Raw genomic sequence first — 23,741 nt, forward strand, 5'->3', positions numbered from 1 at the left:
TTAAATATGATAATATATTTGAAGTCTGAGATGAATGTCAGAGATGATTTTACAGAATGTTTTCCTTCAGTGCTCCTGCATTAATTGCCTTTTTGTGTGACAATATTTTTTTAATATTTTCTTTGTGACAGGAGGTGCTATGCAGGTTTTTGGAGGAGAGGAATTATTTAGATTTAGATGGTGCAAGCTACAATATTGAACCGTGTGGATAGATGTGGGTACTGGTATCTCACCACAGTGACATGAATGTTTTGGGGGATTGCCAACTACTTGTTGGTTGTGTATGAGTCCCACTCCATAGACCTTGCATGCTACGATACAGATCTGCCCATCACATCTTTGTGATCCTTGGTACAATAGTGACATGAATGTTTTGGGGATAATCAACTGCCTCCTAGTTGGATATGAGGCCTGCTTAGTCGGGGAGGAATTTAGGCCTGACATTCAAGACATAATCAAAAACATATGGTTGGTCACAGGACCTATATGGCAATTTACTCCCACTGTCTTGGCAAATGCACATGCAGGAAAGTTGCCCTCTAAATATGAATGTTTATACCATGGGCTAGTGCACCACTCAGCCTCGGCCATGGCAGCTTTTCCAGCAATGGACACCTGTCCAAGAAGGGACCCATAACTGCCTGAAGTGTTGAGAATAAGTGACTGCGGAGTGATTGGCCCCAAGCAGAAGACCTTTGCCAACCCTGTGGGACCTGGGGAATTTTGCAGAAGAGCTGGTGGAAGGACTGTAGGCACCAAAGGGTAGAGAGAGTACAGTGAAATGCCATCTTCTGGATATGACATGGCCATTGCAGTCATGAACAAACAACAGCTTTGGCTGTTTTCCTAGGGCCTGAAGAAGCAAGAAGGAAAGGAATAGTGTGGGCAAAGGGACACATGAGAGTATGAAAGGAAGAGAGCTAGAGTAGAGGAGACAGAAGAAGAGGAGGGGCCAGTTGAGAAGAATGGCTTAGTGAGAAGGGGATGGAGGATGTTAATGGGAGGTAACTGTAACCACAGTGCATTGTGTGCACATGTGACATTGACAAAAAGTTGGAAAAAAACCTTATATTCTCTGTATAATATTCATATAAACTTTCATATACCAGGTCCCACACACAATATTTATTTCTCTTCAATTATTTTGTATTTTTGGTTCCAAACATTATGCTTATCCAGAACCTACAGGATTGGCTCAATTATAGATTCCCCATTCTAATACAAGGTAAAATAAAAATTTAAATTTTATATTCTGTTCTATGTTCATATTTTTAAAACGAGAATATTTGCTATTGTGTTCTTGAAGAGTATAGAAAATCTGAGTTCCACCAAGCTGCAAAGTTTGGGGCTTTGTATTCACACATAGGAACCCAAACATAAGAATATAGAGATGTTAATGACATTTAATCCTTAATTTGTATTACTTGAATGCATTATAGAATAGCATATATATATATATATATATGTATATATATATATATATTCTTGGTTTTCTTTGAATTTTACTTATATTGTCATCATAATTTCAGTAAGGTATTATCAGGGAAGTACTAAAATATCCTCACTATTCAATTTGTGAGTAAGTTCTCAGGGTGCCATCTCTGTTTCATGTAAGCAAGCTTATGGTACCTTAGTTTGTTGGGTAGACATCACTTCCTACCCTACCTTCAAGCTGAAGCCTTGGTTAATCAACCATTTTTCCATAGGATTAAAATTTTTACAGAAACCACATGAAATAAGGCCAGATAAACCAACCCCCATATGGATTGATCACATGTTTTGAACTTGACGTGGGTAAATCAGATCTTACATCTTCTTTCCATGACTTCTCCTTGGCCATTTCCCTAGTTCTGGTTGGCTATCCCATTTTTAATTCGGGATTGCATCTTTGTGTGAAATTTACACACATTTGGAGTATATTCCTAATGTTCACAATGCTACTAAAGATGACAGAAATATGTTACCAACTAAGTGTAATGCAAATTTCAAAGGTTTATATTGATTTAGATCACAGATTCTTTAACTGTATTTCATAAGCCTATGTGGAGCTGTATAACTGAATGTGGGGATAGTAAAAACAAACAAACAAACAAAAAACATGGCAACAGCAAAATGCTCTTAAGGACACAGAATTCAAAGTAACTCAAAGTCAAACACACGAGAAACTAAGATGTCTCCAGATGCTCTTGTATGTGTGACATTGTGCAACTTCACCACAGCCTTGGTAGTAAACACATAAGATGCCCACTTTGCTATGTCTGTCATCCCACCTTTCATACCAAGGAACACCACCTGAAATACTTTCACTCAGATGCACACTTACTGTTTTTTATGGTGTACACAAAGGTTTTTGCTTGTACAGAAACCTGAGAGTTAAATATTGAAAACAATCATTTTAAACTTCCTATAATTATTCTTTAGCATGTATTGAATAACTATACATTTGTATTGTATTGTATTTGAATGTTTGACCTTAAAACTTGCTGTGTGAAGGAGGTTTGTGATATACAACAGAAGGCAAAATGCCTATAGTGCAAGCATGAAAACCTGAGTTTGTATCCCCAGAACCCACATAAAAAGTTGCATGGGGGTTCCCGTGCCCTAGTTGGGGGCATCTGATGCCAGAGGTCTGCTCACAGGATCCAAACTCTGCCAGCAGGCTCCAGCACACCCAGAGACTGCCAAGGCCCCGGTAACAGTCCTGCCTTCTTCCAGGAGAAGAGGACAGACATCAGAGTGTTGGGACTGTTTGCATCTACCAGAAGGGAACCTTGGACCCATAACTTCTGTAAGGCTAAGGACACAGTCAGTAAGACAAAACGGTAGCCCACAGACTGGGAAACAATAATCACCAACCCCACATCTGACAGAGGGCTGATATCCAAAATATACAAAGAACTCAAGAAGGGAGTCTCCAAAACACCAAACAATCCAATTAAAAAATGGGGTACAGAACTAAATAGACAATTCTCAATAGAAGAATCTAAAATGGCTGAAAGGCACATAAGAAAGTGTTCAACATCCTTAGCCAGCAGGGAAATGCAAATCAAAACAACTCTGAGATACCATCTTACTCCTGTTAGAATGGCTAATATCAAAAACACCAATGATAGCTTATGTTGGATTGGATGTGGAGAAAGGGAACACTCCTCCACTGCTGGTGGGAATGCCAACTCGTACAGCCACTTTGGAAATCAGTATGGAGATTCCTCAGGAAAATGGAAATCAGTCTACCACAAGATCCAGCAATTCCACTCCTAGGCATATACCCAAAAGAAGCACATTCATACAATAAGGACATCTGTTCAACGATGTTCATAGCAGCATTATTTGTAATAGCCAGAACCTGGAAGCAACCTAGATGCCCCTCAACTGAAGAATGGATAGAGAAAAATGTGGTATATTTACACAACGGAGTACTACTCAGCAGAAAAAAAAAAACAATTGAATCTTGAAATTTGCAGGAAAAATGGATGGAACTAGAAGAAACCATTTTGAGCAAGGTAACCCAATCACAAAAAGACAAACTTGGTAAATACTTACTCATATGTGGATTTTAGACATAGAACAAAGGATTGCCAGCCTACAATCCACACTGACAGTGAAGATAGTAAACAAGGAGGACCCTAAGAGAGACATACATGGTCCCCTGGAGAAGGGGAAAGGGACAGGATCTCCTGAGCAAATTGGGAGCAAGGGAGGAGGGGGGAGGGAGCTGGGAGAATGAGAAGGGGAGAAGAGGAGGGGTGAGGAGGACATGAGGGAGCAGAAAGGTTGAGTTGGGGAAAGAATAGAAGAAACCAAGAAAGGAGATACCATAATAGAGGGAGACATTTTAGGTTTACAGAGAAATCAGGCACTAGGGAAAGGTCTGGAGATCTACAAAGATGACACCAACTAACAGTCTAAGCAACAGAGGAGAGGATACCTCAAATGCCCTCCCCTGCTAATGAGATTGATGACTGTCTTATATGCCATCCTTTAGCCTTCATCCAGCAACTTGTGGAAGTAGAATCAGACACCCACAGCTAATCACTGAACTGACCTGGAATCTAGTTGTAGAGACGAACGAGTGATGAGTAAAGGGGTCCAGACCAGGCTGCTGAAACCCACAGAAACAGCTGACCTGAACAACGTGGAGCTCTTGGTCCCCAGACTGATAGCTGGGATACCAGCATGGGACTGATCCAGAACATGGGTTTCAATGAGGAGACCTCGGAAATCTACGGGACTTCCTGTAGTAGTTCAGTACTTATCCCTAGCATAGGTGTGGACTCTGGGAGCCCATTCCACATAGAGGAATACTCCCTGAGCCAAGATACACAGGGGTGGCCCTAGGCCCTATCCCAAAGGATATGATAGACTCTGATGACACCCTATGGAAGGCCTCACCCTCCCTAGGGAGCAGAAAGGATATGTGATATAGGTAGGGTTTTAGTTGTGGGGAGATGGTAGAGGAGGAGGGGGGGAGAGGCAACTGGGAGTGACATGTAAAACAATCTTGTTTCTAATTCAAATAAAAAAGTTGGAGAAAAAAGAGTTGCATGGTTGGCACGTGCCTGTAATCCTAGCATTGGAAAGGCAGAGTCAGGAAAATCACTGGGGCTTCTGGCCAACTAGCCTTGCCCAATCAGTTAACTCCATGCTCACTGAGAGACCCTGTATCCAAAATAATGTGGGGAGCATCAGAAGATAGACATACATTCTCACACACAAACATGAAATGTCTGCAAGGTTCTGGGTTTCAACCCTGGAATCAATAGAAAAAAATGCTCTTTGAGTAGCTGACTAGATTTGTATAAAATTGTTCAAATTTGGCATGGTATTTAGACAGAATTTACAATTTCTGGGATGGTAATCAAATTATTTCTGCAATTTTGTGTTGTGTATTCATGAAAAACAGTATTTTCAACATTAATTATAAATTTGAAATGTCAACCAACTCTACAAGTTCTGAAATTTTTTGATCTTTAGCCAGCAGCACCAAATATTCAGTCAACCATTGCTTCTTTGTACTTAAATAATTTAGCATGTCTATACTATTATTATACAAATATACTTTCATTTTTAATGAGTGATAAGTTATATGTTTACAAAATAATTTAAAAAATAAATTTATACATGGTTTATTGTAAATACATGGTCATTCTTTCTCTGTACTTTTTTTGTGGTTTTCTGTAATGGTCTCCATCTGATGCAAGGAGACATTTCTTTGATAAGAGGTGGGACCAACACTTTTGTGTATAAGGATAAACATTTAGATTTTAGTTAGGAATTATACCAATTTAGTAAAGTGGGGGTTGGAGGTTCTCCTCTAAGAACCATGGTCTCACTAGCCTCAGATATGTGGCTTGGTTTCCAGTACCAGGCAGGAGTTTCCTCCTGTTAAGCTCCTTAAATCTAGTCAGAGGGATGTTCATTACCACCAAGGTATGTGTGCCACCACTGTACCCTTAAGGATATCATGCCTTAATCACTGTTGTTTTAGTTCATAAGCACCGTAGCTGGGTAGGACGATTGTTTGCTTTCATTTGTTGAAATCTTCCATGGAGCCTTTCTGGTACCATGAAAACTAGTTCTCAGGGAGGATGCTTTCAGGTAAGACCCAATTTGAATCCTTGTTCTGTGTCCAAAGAACTCAGTGTCTTCAGAAATAGGGGCTTACCTTCAACCTCTGAGAGGCAACAGGAACAACCACAATAACCTATTATGTTTTGAGAGACTATTGGATAGCTTTGACCAACAACTCAAAAGGAGGATTCTCATGGCTGATTTGGGGTTTTTGTTGTATTATCTTTGACTATTGGGAAAAGCATTGTCAGCTCACAGGGGGAGATTTTTACCTAAACTATATATGCATATGTATAAACAGTCTTATGAGTGTTATATGTAACTTCAGGTATGTAGATAATAATAGGATGCCTCAATGACTTTTTCAGATATCTTTTACTGTTAATGTATTTTATTAAAGCCTATGAATGAATAGTAGGGATTAAGTTTTTGAGTAAAATACATCTTTCATTTTAGTTTTAGTAATTTTTCTTTATACGTTCTTGGCCAATTGTTGTTTCTTTTCCCCCTTTTAATTTGAATTAGAACCAATGTTATTTTATATATCAATCCCAGTTCCCTCTCCCTCCCATTTCCCCATGCTCCTGACTGACACCCATCTCATCCCTCTTCTGCTCCATAGAAAGGGTGAGGCCTTCTATGGGGATCATTAGAGTCTGTCACAACATTTGGGGCAGGGTCTAGACCTCCCCCCCCCCACCCCGTGTGTCTAGGCTGAGAGAGTATCCCTAGAGCTCAACACTCACTGGATTCTCAGACTTGCCTAAGAGTTGCCTTACATCACTATGGTCTGAGTTTCCTACCTCCCTGGAATTCATTTGTAATTCTGAATTTATTCCAATCATCTCGCTACAATCAGTACCCACTCTCGGTGCCTTTATGTTGCCTTCAAGATAAATCAGTAGTTTTTGACTAACATAAACTCAATTCCAAGACATGTCACAGAGTATGGTCCCCATCTTCCTTTAGGTTCATACCCTGGTGACAAATGATGTGCTTCCACTGCTGGCACATGCATGCTCTTTCTTCACCAGCCACATCCATTTTTCAGGGTTCTAGCTTTTCCTACTATATAGTGAGTTGTTTGAGAGCTAGGTGGTAGAAATAAATTTATGTTGTATTCACTAAGTTTGTGGATTGGGACACAATGGAGCGATTGTCTTTATTCCATGGTATCTAAGATCATAGCCATACGACTGAACTCTTTGAGGCTGGAGTCATCTGAAGCTGCTTTAGTCACAGATATAGGAACTTGCCCTGGTTGTTGGCTTAGTGCCTCTGTTCATCTTCATGTATATTCTCTATGAAGGCCTGCCTCTTTTGTAGCCATTGCATAGGTGATTTGAGGCTTTCTCCTGCCACCATGAGCTGATTTTTCAGTGGTCCTTTTATATAACCAAGAAATCACATAATACTGTTCCCACTATAAAGCATTACTCAGAACAATCACAGTGTACCCAACTTTTAGGGGATGGATAAATATAATCTATGTCTTCATCAACAGGGAGAACTTGGAAAAGTATCAAAGACCAGAAATAGCATCATGGCTGATTTAAAACAAAACAAAAAGTATAATACATCCCATTCAAACTCTTAGTTCATAGTCCACTATCATAAATGTACTATAACAAGGCATGTCCTTCCTAATTCACATAGCCGTATCTGACTAAGTGGGTAACTATGGAAGACTAGGATTTCTGCCATTTTCTTTAACCAATATTTATTTTCTTATAGGCACTTGGTAGTCCAAGAGTCAGATACTCATGATAGCCTGGAGAAGTTGAACAGCAAAATACTATGTATTTGCTGTCACAAATGATGGCGAGAACTATGTTTCTTTGCTACATGTGAATACCTCAGATATTAATTTATAGAATGTTTTATATGTAACTATAACTCATGCAGAAGGCTAATAATATATTTGATACCTTGCTCAGTTCCATACTTACATAGAACTATTATGTATTTAAGATGGCTGATCACACTGAAGTGATGAGAGGCATCCATCAGTATCCAGGAGTTCGATATCCTGTCCTTATACCTAATCTTCAGGGTTTCCACCATGCTGTAAGTGTGCTACTGTTTTCTCTAAAATTGCCTTTTTTGTTTTGAAGACCTTTAAAAGTTATAATGCTGTCATGTTTAATTAATTCCTCTGCTGATAAACTAGCATAAACATATAGAGATCAAGATTCTCCATGGCATTATTAGGACCTAACATATTCTCCATATATAGCTCTTTCAGTATTCAAGAATTTAACAATAAAAATATAATTCTCTCTTTTGGATGAAAACTTGAAAGTTTATTTTGTGCTTCCCGATTAAGAAGTTAATGTAGGGTATATCTTAAACATTTATTGATGAAGCATTATAATTGTTAACAATCCTGAAATAAATGTTTTGTCAACATGCTGAGGCCAGCCTTTTGATTCTGTGGATTTTTCTCTTAGCCTAAAACTAATCCTTGTCACTGTATCTGCTTCTATTGACTTTATTCCTCTTCTGTTTTATTTATTGTGATCTGTGTGCTTTAGAAATTTCTATGGTTTAAATAAAAGTTTTAATGCCTACACACAAAGAACCACATTAGTTTTACATAAAATTTACTGTATTATCTTTACATATGTTTGTTGCAAAGATGTCGCAGTATATATCCCTTGGGTCAATCAGTATTTTAAGTTCTCCATTTGATAACTATGCTGCAAAGTTGATGTATATGCTGCTAGAAACATCTTTCTTTCATTTGATTTGATATAATTTTATGGCATTATAAAATTAAAGAATATTGCTGTTATCAATATCTTGTTAGCAAGACATCCTCTGTTGGATGATAGGAAGAAAGGAAAAACAGAAGTAATTTGTATTGCTTTTTAACAATTGGTTTTAAAATAACGTTCTTCTGAAAAAATGCCAGCTTTATTGGGGTACAAATTTTTCCCCATAATTATGGGAAAGTGTTTTGAGAATAACATGATGAAAGACAGGGTTAACTGGTTCATCCTCACCGTGTTTTATGTGTCTCATAATCTCAAGACTATTGTGGTTTGTAGAATTTTCTTGTTACTATAAAAGAGTTTTCCATTTCAAAACAGTGTAAGTGGCAAAAAGAGAGGAATCTGTCTTTCAACCTTAAGGCAATGTGAGAACACAGGCATGCTGTTGGAGTTGAGTCTCCAGCAACCATTCACAAGACTTTCAAACGTGGTAGCATTGGGCCATACACTGTCTTTCAGGTTGCTGCTGGAGCCACTGAGATAGCAGTTTTTGGTGCTGCTTCAGAATCTTTCATCAAGAAGAATATTAACTGCTCAATTGAAGAAAGTATGGGAAGGTTTGAGGAAGTTATCAGCTCCGCAAGGCACATGGACATCCCAGTACGAGGGTACTCATGAAACCCAACTTGATTCCATTGTATCAGTTTTTAGAGTTCACTTATAAACCACCATGATAGTTTTCTACCATTCACTAATATGTATATATAATATTATATGAACCATATTTATTTATAGGAATCACTGTGTAATTGTATCCCATTATAACAATTACCATGTTTCCAGCCTGTGGAATGTGGAATCTGATGGGTATCAGGGGAGCTGGGAGGTGAATCTGACATTAAGTTTCAGCTATCTAGATATAGTTATGTGTTGTATCAGACTCACATGTGTCAGTAAATTACAGCTGTTTCTGGAAATGCAGGTGTATCTCAGATCCTTCCTCTTTGCCTTTTTATGTAGAAACTACATTGCTTTGGATAAACATTGCTGGCTTTCATTATAAGAAATCCCATTAAGGGAAACAGAGAAGGAAAAACTGTCCTAGATCAAAAACCCAGCTTTCTCTGTTAGGATTTAGCATGGTTGCCTTGAATTGAAATATCATGTAATGTCATTTCTGAATTCATTGTCTTGAGGCTCTTGCAATAGAGTCATATGAAAACCACTAGGAAACAGGGTAGTGGAGAACAGAGACAGGAAGATATAGAGGACTTTAGCATGGTGGAACCAAAGGAAAGGGAGAAATCTGCATTTGTTTTTTGCCTGGTTCCACGGCCAGCAGTTGCAGCATAGATTTGGAGTTGTTCTTATACATGGCAAAACATGCAATAAATTATTCGTTTTTGAAGAAAGACAGTAGTTTGTTTTCTAATAATCATATAAATATTCAGATATGATGAGCATACAATTTATGCTGGGAATGGATTTAACTGTACCTTTTAATTCTTTTAGTTGAGGTAAGCAAAGTCCATAGTGGTAGAATAATTCACCAATTAATAAGAGAAGGGTGTTGGCTTACTACTGCCCAGCACTGCAAATTTAAAAAAAATAATAAAGTGTGTTCTAATTAGGGTTTCTATTGCTGCAATGAAACTCCAAAAAGCAAGTTGGAGAGGAAAGAGTTTGTTTGGCTTACACTTCCACATCATAGTACATTTATTAGAGGAAGTCAAAACAGGAACTCAAACAGGGCCAGAATCTGGAGGCAGAAGCTGATACAGAAGCCATGGAAAAAAGCTGCTTACTGGCTTGCTCACCCTGGCTTGCTCAACCTGCTTTCTTATACAACCTAAATCTACCAGCCCAGGGATGGCACCACCCACAGTGGGCATGGCCCTCCACCATTAATCACTAATTGAAAAAAAAAAAAAAAAAAAAAAGACTTGCAGCTGTATCTCAAGGAAGCATTTCCTCAACTGAGGCTTCTTCCTCTCTAATGACCCTAGCTGTGCTAAGTTGACACACAAAACCAGCCAGTGGAATGTTAAAGACAATTGGTTTTGAGGGAAAACATTATGATGATTGGAATTAGGCCTGGGCCTTTAGGAGAACAAACAGACTTAGAGTATACCACACTGTGTTTTCTATTGGAATTTATCTTCCCAACTCTCTACCATAAAGGTTTTCTTTTTTAAGTATCTAATTATCTTTCTAGCTTAATAGATAATTTTCATTTTTAACTTTTTCCCCACTTTTTTTAAACTTAGAGACAAGATTGTTTTACATGTCAATCCCAGTTCCCTCTTCCTCCCCTCCTCCCCTGCCCCCCACTAACACCCTACCTATAACATACCCTTTCTGCTCCCCAGGAAGGGTGAGGCCTCCCATGGGAAGTCTTCAGAGTCTGTCATATCCTTTGGGATAGGGCCTAGGCCCTCCCCCATGTGTCTAGGCTGAGGGAGTATCCCTCTATGTGGAATGGGCTCCCAAAGACCATTCCTATGCTAGGGATAAGTATTGATCTACTACAAGAGGCCCCATAGATTTCCAAGGCCTCCTCACCAGTGAAGAACTTATAAAACATTTTAAAGCCAAGACAATATATACCGCTCATCATAAAATAATGTATTTATTTTAAGGCCACAATATATAACCACAATGAAAAGGAGCAATGTTCTATAAACTTTCAAATTTAAGTATCACTAAGTTGTTTTGTCTTTCTTATCTTTAAAAGAAAGGGCATATTAAGACCGTGCTGGAGAAACCTGCAGAAATAGTTGACCCGACCTGTGAGGTCACAGAGACCCTAGTCGGAAAGCTGGGAAACCATCACTGGACCGAACCAAGCTCTCTGAATGTGGGTGCCAGCTAGGAGGCCTGGGCAGTCTATGGGACCTCTAACAGTGGAGCCAGTGTTTGTCCCTAGTGCACAAATGGACTTTGGGAGCCCATTCTCTATGGAAGGATACTATGACAGCCCAGGCACATGAAAGAGGGCCTAGGCCCTCTCACAAATGATGTGGCAGACTTTGATGCCCTGCACCCCCATGGAGGGCCTCACTATCCTTGGGGAGTGGGTGGAGGGTGGGTTGGGGGGGTCAGTGGGGTGCAAGGCAGATGGGAAGGCAAGGGAATGGAGGGACTGATATATAAAATAAGATTGTTTCTAAAATAAAAAAAGAAAGAAAAAGAAAGGGCATATTAACATCCTTATCTATTTCAAATTGTGAAGAATAGAGGAAAATGTTTCTCATTGGGAAGTCAAGGAAACCAACATAAAACCAGAAAAACATATCAGTAGCCTACTGTCAATATTCTATTGTAGATTTCCCAACACTTTTTTTTTTGTCTCAATTTGAAGTTTATTTCTGGATTTTCCAGAGGACTGTTCATTTTCAGAAATACAACTTTTAGCATGTGTGATCCTTAATTGTTTGAGAACTTTAATTTATTTTCTCCCCTAACTGCACTGAATTTAAATATGATTCTGTTTTTGTTTTATTTTTGTATTTTATTCATTCTTTGGGAATTATATGTGTATATATATATAATATATATATATATATATATATATATATGTATGTATATACACACAAAACACATTTTGATCATATTTACCACTCATTCTTTCCAAATCCTCTTACATCTTCCTCTCTTCATGCCTCTCCCAACTTCATGTCTTCTTTTAATATCACACTGTTTTATGTCCTTATAACTGTATATTATAAAATAAAACGTCTAGAGGTCCCACTTATGAAAGTCCACAACATGAAAGATCAGCATAAGGCAGGTGTGATATGGGCTGCCATTTTGCCTCTGATGTCTGAGCTATGTGAGGCCTAAGTGTATTTAGTCCCCCTTTACTAGGAGTCTAAGTTATTTGTCTACTTTTAAAGGATTACAAAATACAAGAATGTATATCTATGAACAGTGTCTGTGGCATTTCTTCTCAACTTTACTGAAAAAAATGAAACTGAAGTTATGAGACTAAGGCAAACTGTTAATTAAATAATATTTTAAAACCAATAGATTTTATTTAGGTATAGAAAACAAAGACAGCTTGTAAGATGTAATGTTTTATTTTAGTAATAATTTGTTCATACTATGTGACTAATGTATACTACTAATTAGAAGGAGGTGAGGCATCTGATTTTCCTACAGCCTCTATCAGTACAGCCCTTATTTACCTATCAACCAAAACCAATCTAAGGGAAGTCTGTCTTGTTTCTCAAATATATTGCATCAGAGATATTTGTGATCTATTTCTTTAGTGAAAGACACTCACTGTGAAGAAGTTCCTCCACTGTATAACAGTTTTCAATTGGCTGCTCAGTTGCATTGAGCTTCCAACCTTTAGGGCAGCAGCCTTCTCAGCTGCCAAAAAGGAAGGGCAGTCTCCCCCAACTTTCACTTCAGGGATGATTTATAGCCCAACACATTTATTCTAAATGTGCAGCTTTCAACTTGAATTAGCCAAACCATCTATCTAAATCATGTTTCACAGTTTGTGTGTCCTGCCCTTCTTGCTGCCCGAGGCCAGATGCCACATAGGTTATGATCCTGACCTTGAAGTCGAGGGCAGCCTTATTTGGAGGGATAATGAGTCTCTGATTCAGAGGTCTGCTTTTAGGTGTGCAATGAGTAGCTTCTGAATAACTATCAAACAGCATCCACTGGACAGTCTCCCTCCAAGGAACTCACTTGCGGAGCACAAGCTGCTTTTAACTTCCACCACTAAACAGGCCTGGGTTTTGGCCTGCAAGAAAACATGAAATAATCATAATCGGTTACTGCAATATGATATATAAAACTAAAACTCAGACATCTGCTTTGGCATTTTTTCCTATGTAGAGTGTTTACTTAAAGGTTTCTAGTTCTTGTAAGTGTATGTAACCTAACATGAGTGTAAAACAGTAAGCTGAGGCTGGATGATGGTCAGTTTGTCTAGAACACTGATTTTTTCTTTTCTTTTCTTTTCTTTTGCTTTGGTTTTTGTATACAAGGTTTTGCCATGTAGCTCTGTCTGTCCTAAATTGCCCAGGCTGACTTCAAAGTTGTGGCACTCCTCTTAGCCACCCGTCCCAGGATTATAGGAATGTGCTACCATGCTTTGCCCCCCCTTTTTTTGAAAATAATTATTTTCTCACATGATACATCAGATATAGACACTGAGACCTGGGGTTGGGATGTTGATGGAGACATTCCTTGTTGGGGCTGAGTGCCCCAAGATCTCCCACTCGCTGCATATTGTCTGGCTGTGGGTCTCAGTATTTGTTCCCCCTCCCCCTCTCTCACACACACAAAGCTTCTGCTGTATTAAGCTTCCGTACTACCCCTGAAATGACTCTTAATTTTAGCTGTCTCTCCCCATGGCTCTACAGATTGCATGTTGGTTATCATTAACTAACAACCAAATATATGTGAATAAGTACCACACTTGTCCTCTGGGCCTGTGTTTCTTCATTCAGGATGATCTTTTCTAGTTACATCCATTCACCTGCAAATTTCATTTTTAATGGCCGAGTAATACCCCATTATATAAATGTACCACATTTTGTTTATCCATTCTTCTGTTGAGGGATATTTAGATTATTTTCTATTTCTACTATTATTAATAGAGCAACAATTTACATGTTCGGGTAAGGGTCTTATTAGTAGGATGAACCATCCTTTGCATATATGCAAAGTTGTTGTATAGCTGGATCTTAAGGTGAATTGATTCCCAGCTTCCCGAGGAATTGACACACTGGTTTCCATAATGGCAGTCCTACCAGCAATGGATAAGTTTTTCCTTACTTCACCTCTCCACCAGCATGAACTGCCATTTGTTTTGAGTGCTTTTAATCAACAACCCCACAGAAGAGGGAGAGGTTATATCGAAGGAGTCAGAGGGGATGGAGAACATGGCCAACCAAATCAACGAAGTAGGGATCATAGGGGCTCACAGAGACTGGAGCAGCAAGCAAGGGGCCTGCATTGGTATGCATCAGGTCCTCTGTGGATATGTTATGGCTGTTAGCTTGGTGGTTTTGCAGGAGTACTAGCATGGGAAGTGAGTGTGTCTCTGACTCTTTTGTCTGCTCTTGGGACTATTTTTCTCTTATTGGGTTACCTTGTCCAGCTTTGATATGAAGACTTTGCCTTGTCTTACTATATTATGTTTTGTTGTGTTTCTTGTCTCTTGGAGGCCTGTTCTTTTCTGAAGAGGAATAGAGGGTGAATGGATGTGGGGGATAGGGGGAGGTAATAGGGGTGGGTGGAAGGAGTGGAGAGAAGAGAAACTCTGTTAGGGATGTATTGTGTGAGGGAAGAATCTATTTACAATAAAAATAGAATTTCAAAGTAGTTTTGATTTGTGTTTCCCTGGTGGCTAAGGAAGCTGAACATTTCTTTAAGTGTTTCTCAGCCATTGGAGAATTCTCTGTTTAGACCTGTAACTCCATTTTAAAATTAGGTTGTTTCCTTTATGTCTATTTTTAAAAATATATTTTGGATATAGCCCTATATCAATGTATAGTTGGCAAATATCTTTCCCCATTACATAGGCTCCCATTTTGTCTGAATGATAGTGCAAAAGCTTTTGCAGTTTCAAGGTCCCATTTATTAATTGTTGATCTTAGTGCCTGTGCTAACAGTGTTCTGTTCAGAAGGTCTTTGCCTGTGCCAATGAGATCAAGACTATCCCCACTTTCTCTTCTGTCAGGTTCAGTGTATTTGGTTTTATGCTGAGGTCTTCAGTAGAACTTTTGAGAAATGAGATTATTGTCATACTTTGGATTATGAGCCTTTGTAGGCCAACTTTGCTTTAAAAATCTTAAAGCCAGATAAAGACATAGTTTGAGAAGTACTGCATTCGTTTTGTAGTAAGCAAATCCATGCATAAGTAAGTCAAAGAAGGCACTCACAAAATTGAGGAAGATCCTATGAAAATAAAGTTCAGTGGAAGTCAAGATAGGAAAACCTATATACCTTGGAAGGTTATTAGTCAGAAATGAATGAAAATATAGAGAGTTAGGACTTAGGAGCAAGCCGGCAGGTAGTCATGGTTTAGCAACAAGCCAAATAAAGCATGGGATGCTTGTTTTGAACAGTTTGAATTTACTGTTGTGTATTGGAATATTTTCCTTATTTAACTTACTTTAAAGGAAATTATGAGCCAGACCATGGTGGAACATGCCTTTAATCCCAGCTCTTGGAAGACTGAGGCATGCAGATCTCTGTAAGTTCAAGGGCAGCCTGATCTATACAATGAATTTCAGGATAGACGAAGCTACACAGACAAACCTTGTCTTAAAAAAGAGGAAAATTGTAACTGGCACCATAGATACTATATTTAGTCATATCTCTGTGTTTGGGACTTAGAACAAATGTAGTAAGTTTTTGCACATTGTTGGAATAATTATATTTGGATTGGAATTTTTCCTCTTTTATTCACCCCTATCTAATAATATACATGCCACTTTCTTCTCATGTAACTTGATCACATTTTAACAAATTACCTAAGATGTTGAATAAAATATTTATAAGAACTGGAAGAGCAAGCTACATTGCCAATAAATTTGAATTCTCCTTCCTTGTCTTTTGAACTGTGAGATGGGCTTGTTAAACAGCTTATGTATTTCATTCCTCAAAAGTAAACTTTATCTATATTAATACCTCCAAATTAAGTTACACCTGATAATCAATGTGTAGTAGCCCACTTAGTGTGTAAAGTCTGTTAGAAATTTTATTCTGAACTTTCCAATGAATCACAGCTTAAATTCAATGAACATGTTAGTATGCTCTCTTCTTGCTCCTACCTGTCCTCTGACAGCCACTTTCTGAAAAACTAGATTTCTGTAAAACAAATTTCACTTTTCAAGATCTAAACTAAATTTTCTGAATGCCTCAGAATATGTTTGGATAATCCCCAAGTCTAGCCTCCTTGGTAACCATAACATGTGCTATCTAGAATCTTTCTTATCCTGGACCAAGAACTGTATTTCTAGCCCTTCCACCACCCCTCTCTCCCCATGCGGCTTTCTTCACTTCTGGACACAGGACACATGGTGCATCATCTTAACACTGCATTGTAAAAGTGTCTGAGGATGGTACAGTGAAGTGGGGGTGGAGATAAGCTGGGAATAGTTAAAGCAGGCTTGTCATCAAGGTTGATAACATGGAAAGGGACCACCATCTTTAAGTGGAAATGAATTGCTGAGGAAGCTTCCAAAATATCTTTATCCAGAACCTTTTTAACACATTAGACACAGTTCTACTTGGAACAAGTTAGATAAACTCATGGGAGAAATAGGATGAATTCTGAGGTGGCAGCTACTTCCTGAGGTTGGAAATGAATACTTGCTGTATCTTATTGGTTGTCACAAACATCCAGATAGATGTATGGAGAGAAACTTCATTTCTGCATGCCAGCTCTACATAATTGTAATGAATTGGGTAATTAAATATTGAATTTATAACCATCTAAATAAAACTATATTTCACTATTGTTTTCTGCTTTGAATATTTATATGATGCTATAGTACAGTGGTTCTCAATCTCCCTAATGCTATGACCCTTTAATACAGTTCCTTATGTTAGGGTGACCCCCAATGACAAAATTATTTTTATTGCTACTGTTATGAATTCTAATGTAAATATCTGATATACTGGATGTTCTAAGGAGACCTCTGTGAAAGGGTTGTTTAACCCCCAAAGTGGCTGAGACCCACAGGTTGGGAACCACTGCTATAGTATAAACCTGCTCATGTAATATTCTGTAGTCATTATTATCATCAAATAACATTATCAAATTGTAATTGTCTGATAGACTAAAGTCAGAGTAGCCTCTAAATGCTCCTAAATAATTTTTGTTTCATTGGAGAATAAAGTAAAGGTGTAAAATAATTTTGCTTCATGTGTTGTAAAGTGGAAATTTGAAACGATCGACAAATCACATTGCTTTGTATTTTCAATGTAGGTATGTGTCCTGTGCCCTGGGCTGTCCATATGAAGGAAGCATCACACCACAGAAAGTCACCGAAGTAAGAAATGTCTCCAGCTTTTATGGTTACTGGTAAAAAGAAGAGTCTTATCAGTCAATTTAGACAGTTTTATTTATTGTTTATTGAAGTTCAGTAGCAGAAGCTAAAGAGAAGGATGGCTGGGAACTTATCACTGAAGTTGTATTTTATTACTTAGCTAGTCATTTCATTTTATTTTATCTCAGTTTTTAAAATTTAAATTAGAAACAAGATTGTTTTACATGTCAATCCAAGTTCCCTCTCCCTCCCCACCTCCCCTGAACTCCACTAACACCCTACCTATCCCATACCCTTTCTGCTCCCCAGAGAGGGTGAGACCTTCCATGGGGGGGTCTTCAGAGTCTAATATATCCTTTGGGATAGGGCCTAGGCTGAGGGAGTATCCCTCTATGTGGAATTGGCTCCCAAAGTCCATTCCTATACTAGGTATAAGTACTGATCTTTACTACAAGAGGCCTGTAGAGAGAAATCCTGTTTAGAGGTACTGCTAACCATGCCCACTTGGGGCTGCTCACAGGTGCCCTGACCACGCCTATAATGATAAATCTCTCTGCCAGCCACCCGAGTTCTGCCTGTCACCATGTTAAGGTCCCAAGTAGCACACAGACTTATATTAGGTACAAAGATGCTGGCCAATGACTCAGATTTCTTATCTGCTATCTCTGTCTTAAGTATCAATCATAATTATCAATCTATATATGCCCCACGTTGGGTGCCATAAAGGAGTAGCAGGTCCGGACCCTTCTCTGACAAACCATGCAGACATACACAGATTAGTAGTTATGGGTTAATAATTAAGAGAGAGCTAGCCAATAAGAAGCCCTAGACAATGGCCAACAATTTCATAGCTAATATAGCGCCTGTATGTTTCTTTGGGGCTGAAGCCATGGCGGCACCTAGGTGGGACAAGAGAAAAACATCAGCAACATATATATTTCATAAACTTATCCTATTGAGGACACTGTTGGCAAGCCTCCTGTCTTCCTGGGGTTAACATGTCAACTCCAAGAAGAGAGCAGGAGGGAAACCTCACCTGGCCAGACCAGGATTGACAGATTGATACCTCTTTCTTGATTCTGTGGGTGGTGGTGCATGGCTGTTCTTAGTTGGTGGTGTGATTTATTTGGTTAATTCTGATAATGAATGAGACTCTGGCATGCTAACTAGTTATGCGACCCCTAAGTGTGCATGGTACGAATCACCTGTGCCAGCCCCCAATTGGGCATGGCCAGCATTTCCCCCTACACCACATCTGCTTGGGTATGGTCAGAATGACATAACAAGGATCTAAGTAAGAGGCAGGCCCTCTTTTCTCTCTTCTGCTCAGCCCTGGTGGGTCATTCCTGCTCCTGTGTAAACCTGGTCACTGGCTCCGTTGCATGAGTACTTTCTTAATAAACTATCTGTTATCAATCTAGTTCTTATTCCACATGGCATTTGGCTTTAGAGGCCCCATAGATTTCCAAGGCCTCCTCACTGACACCCACATTCAATGGGTCTGGATCAGTTCCATGCTGGTTTCCTAGCTATCAGTCTGGGGACCAAGAGCTCCCCGTTGTTCAGGTTAGCTGTTTCTGTTGGTTTCACCAGCCTGGTCTTGACCCCTTTGTTCATCACTCCTCTTTCTCTGCAACTGGATTCCAGTTCAGTTCAGTGTTTAGGTATGGGCATCTGCTTCTACTTCCATCTGCTTCACCCATCTACTGCTGGGTGAAGGCTCTAGGATGGCATGGCATATAAGTTAGTCTTCAATCTCATTATCAGGGGAGGGCATTTAAGGTAGCCTCTCCACTGTGGCTTAGATGGTTAGTTGGTATCATCTTGTAGGTCTCTGGACATTTCCCTAGTGCCTGATTTCTCTTTAAACTTATAATGGCTCCCTCTCTTATGGTATCTCTTATTTTGCTCTCCTCTATCTTCCCCCTACAGAACCTTCCTGCTTATGTCCTCCTCAATCCTCCTCTTCTCCCCTTTGCATTTTCCTAGCTCCCTCTCTCGTCCCCCCATGCTCCCAATTTGCTCAGGAGATCTTGTCCCTTTCCCCTTCTCCAGGAGACCATGTATGTCACTCTTAGAGTACTCCTTGTTTCCTAGCTTCTCTGGCAGAGTGGATTGTAGGTTGGTAATCCAAACACTACCAGGGAGCTCCTACAGCTCATAAACACCTTCAGCAAAGTGGCAGGATACAAGATTAACTCAAAAATAAATCAGTAGCCCTACAATATACAGACGATAAGAGGGCTGAGAAAGAAATCAAAGAAACATCACCCTTTGCAATAGCCACAGACAACATAAAATATCTTGGAGTAACACTAACCAAACAAGTGAAAGACCTGTATAGTAAGAACTTTGAGTCTTTATAGAAAGAAATTAAAGAAGATACCAGAAAACAGAAAGATCTCCCATGCTCTTAGATGGGTAGAATCAACATAGTAAAAATGGAAATCTTGCCAAAAGCAATCTACAGATTCAATGCAATCCCCATCAAATCCCAACACAATTCTTCACAGACCTTGAAAGAACAATACTCAACTTTATATGGAGAAACAAAAGACCCAGGATAGCCCAAAAAACACTGTACAATAAAGGAATTTCTGGAGGCATCACCATTCCTGACATCAAGCTCTATTATAGAGCTATAGTCCTGAAAACAGCTTGGTATTGGCACAGAAATAGACAGGTAGACCAATGGAATCAAATTGAAAACCCTGATATTAACCCACATATCTATGAACACTTGATTTTTGACAAAGAAAATAAAAATATACAATGTAATAAAGAAAGCATCTTCAAAAATGGTTCTGGCATAACTGGATACTGGCATATAGAAGACTGCAGATTGATTCATGTCTATTGCTGTGCACAAAACTTAAGTCCAAATGGATCAAAGACCTCAACATAGTCATTTAATTTTAATATAGATCCATTGATTATAACTTTCCAAAGGTCAGTGATAATTGAGTCATAATCTGGATGCTTTAATGATGGAGAGGGTAAAGGCTCTGTCTTGCTTGTGCATGACCTTAGCCAAAGGAATGCTTTCCCACTTGCATCACAGTGTCAGACAGTTGTGCACACATACACATGTATGCAGCTCTTTCTCCATACTGACATCAGAGAATTGCTGCAGTGTTTCCGTTCATGTATGATCTTCATTACTATGCTATGTCAATAGATTGCAGTCATTAAGAATCTGCATATTGGGTTATTAAATCTGCTTATTATACCATAACTCTTTGTTTACCATTAATTCATACTAATCAATACCAAATACTCTACTCTGGGAATTTGTTTCTAAACTTATTTGGAGATGAACTATATTATGTAAACTTTTGCTGATTGTGTATTTTCATAAAATTTGTGATACAATACTGAAACAGTAAATGTGATATAATTAGTAAGCCCCAGATTATGTAGATTAAACTCTTAGGCCAGCTGAAGTAATTCCTTCCTTGTTCACTCATTTGAACTATGAAGATTACTAAAGATTTTTCAAATGAGGGCTATCTCATTATCTCTTCTATTAAAGGTCCTTGATCACAGAGCCAAGTATACTTGGAAATGATGAAGCTGAGGTTTTATATCACTTTACTTGCATCCAAGACTTGCTATGAAATTGCTCAGACAATTATATATTATTTTTTTAAATAATATTCCCAAAAGGCTTGACTTCATGCCTCACAAGACTTATGTCTACTTCTTAGAGACACCAGACTGTTTGTCCCCCTGTTGCACTGTTCTAGCATGGAAGAGCTGCATAGATATTTTTTTCACCATAACTGGGGTGCTGCTGAAGCCTCGCAGACAGATTAGAAGTACTAAAAATTCATGATCAGCAACTGTGCTGCAGCGGCCCTTGTGCTAGCCTAATACATTTTGTGAATTTATTCTTTTCTTTCTGAAATGACTATTTGGAAGTTGATTACTTTTGCAGACTCTCCCCCTTCTTCACACTCAATGCCACTGTTCTTTGCTTGCTCATGACACTCTCTTGCACAGTTGACTTTTTCCCTGCTTTGGAATGCTGTCTGCCTCTCACACTCTAGTGGCTTGGAACCCACTAACCTTTATGTGTGTATTCTTTCCAAAACATATTTCAGACTCCTCTCTCTCACCCTTTTCAAGCTTACTTTATCTCAAGGCACTTAACACCCCACCTCCACTGCTTGACAGCTCTAGGCCAGTGGCCAGTGTCCTTTAGCACATGATACAGAATCTTGTTTCTTTGTTAAGAGTCTTATTTTAGTTTGATTTGTGCATATATCCATAATATTGGCAAAAAACTGGTCCTCATTTGTATTCATGATCACAAGAGCCATGACAACATTTGCTTTCTGGTCAATCTCATCACCTAGCACAGTGGATGGAATAAGGTGTCTCTGGACAAGTACAAGCTGAATAAAAGAAAGCCTTTTTATTCTTTTTATTTATTTTGTTTTGCAGCCAAGCATGTCATTAACATTGTAATGATTATTGTAAATTTTGAAAGCATACCGTCACAGCTTCAGAAAGCATTATAGATGAGGACATTTGGTCATCTATAGTCAACAAATTAGTAACCGAAGTACCAGTAGATTCATCTCATGATCAACCCAGCATCAGAAGGATGGTTTGAGTGAGAGCTAATATTCAAATTCATGCTTGTCTGATTATAGAACCCTTGCCAAAGTATCATGCTGTCTTCATGAAGTTCACATTTCTCCTTCATTATAAAACTAGTTATTAGGCTTGAAGATAACTTGAAATTTACCTGGCATGAGTCCCTTCATCCACAAGACAAAAAATATAAGCTAGGAATATTAAGTGGTTCTACTAATTGCTGAATATCTTAATGATAGAGTAGAAATTACTGATGTCTCAAAACCTCTGATTTATTGCCCAAAGAAACACTACTTCCAATGCAGACCTTCAATGCTTCTTTCCAATTAAAGTGGAGAAATATTAACCTCATTGATGTGAAATTCCAGCTTGTACTTGAGCAGATAGATAGATGGGTGTGTATATATGAATTAGGTATGAATCTAAGACAAGCTTGAACGGACAATATAATAACAGTAATTTCATCCAAAATATTGGTATAGGGCTTAAAATTTAATGAGCAGAAAAGATGACTGGGAAACTGAAGTAAAAGCCTTCTGTGGGAAAATTCATCATAGTTGTAATTCTTATCTACAGGTAATGATTACTTGTGAGTCATAGGGTGGGTGTCAGCTCATTTCATTTTCTGACCAGCAGTTTGCCTTTCAACAGGTCTCAAAGAGATTGTATGGTATGGGCTGCTATGAGATCTCATTGGGAGACACAATTGGAGTGGGCACTCCAGGCAGCATGAAGATGATGTTGGAAAGTGTCATGAAAGAAATCCCCCCAGGGGCTCTTGCTGTTCATTGTCATGACACATATGGACAAGCCCTCGCAAACATCCTAACAGCTCTCCAGGTATTTGTAGTCTCAATGGCTATGCTGTAGTTACTTATGATAAAGTATGTTGAGAGTTTTAGTGAAACAAATTTGTTAAATGCAAATGTCATGCTTAAACAATATGTATAATATAGCTTGTTTTGATATTCTTTGAACATGATATTTCAACGTAGCTACATGCATGAAGTATTTTTAAGTGCTAACAAATTTTTAGGGAAATGGGGGTCTTAGTACTATTTGTATGATTTGGTCAAGTTGGTATTCTTTTATTTTTGAAGTTTCAATTCTATTAGATCTATGGCTTCTAACTTCAATTTCTATATACCTCAACTATAAAATTTAATGCAATTGGATATTATGATATGTTGAGAAGTAAAGACAAAAAAACAGCAGCATGTGCCATTGTAGTCAAGAAACAAGTAAGCTTTTGTCAGTTTGGCTGCTCTGTGATGAATATGTGTGGAGTAGGAACACAGAATATTTTACTAAAGCATTTTCCGAAAGATTGCAGCCTCTTGTTGCACATATGCACATGCACCTAGGAATTGAAAGTAAAGCCTATGTGTGCCAGGCAAGCACTCCAGCACTGAGCCCACAGCCTCACTTTTAGTAGAACTCTTGTTTATTTTAATCAAATAGATTCATTTATATGCCTTAAGAAAAAAATCTAAATAGTTAGAGCACTAAGAATCACTAAGATATATGCTAGTCTAAGCATATTTATATAAAGAGTAAATTTAACTGATTTTGTTTTAAAGTTTTCTTCATTTGATATCTGTACAGCCAAAATTTTGACAATTAAAGAAAATACTGTTACAGCTTTTTGGTAAGGCTAAAAGTCAGTTTGTAAAACTTAATGTTACAGTTCCAAAGTCTGCAGTTATTGGCAGAAGTTTAGAAATAGTGGGAGGAGCTTATTTGGCTATGTTATATATGTGAGAAGAAATGAAGAATATCTCATGATATTTTAGGGTGTGGGAACTTTGAAAATTTTTCTTCCTAGATGGCCTAG

General features: G+C 38.5%; 1 protein-coding gene across 3 annotated transcripts in view; it reads left to right on the plus strand.

The window, feature by feature from the left end:
- The window catches only part of Hmgcll1 (3-hydroxymethyl-3-methylglutaryl-CoA lyase like 1), a 130,404-nt gene that overhangs the window by 54,850 nt on the left and 51,813 nt on the right, over nucleotides 1-23,741 (plus strand). Inside the window, exons 4-7 of one of the 3 annotated variants that reach the window (XM_027411131.2) lie at nucleotides 7,543-7,638; nucleotides 8,805-8,953; nucleotides 17,245-17,308; nucleotides 22,559-22,747. In XM_027411131.2, coding sequence (XP_027266932.1) covers nucleotides 7,543-7,638; nucleotides 8,805-8,953; nucleotides 17,245-17,308; nucleotides 22,559-22,747 — 498 coding nt within the window. The remainder of the gene's footprint in view (nucleotides 1-7,542; nucleotides 7,639-8,804; nucleotides 8,954-17,244; nucleotides 17,309-22,558; nucleotides 22,748-23,741) is intronic. The other 2 variants (XM_035444484.1, XM_035444485.1) reach the window with 2 other exon arrangements.

This window comes from Cricetulus griseus, chromosome 4 (assembly GCF_003668045.3).
Source record: "Cricetulus griseus strain 17A/GY chromosome 4, alternate assembly CriGri-PICRH-1.0, whole genome shotgun sequence".
In the NCBI taxonomy this organism is placed as follows: Eukaryota; Metazoa; Chordata; class Mammalia; order Rodentia; family Cricetidae; genus Cricetulus; species Cricetulus griseus.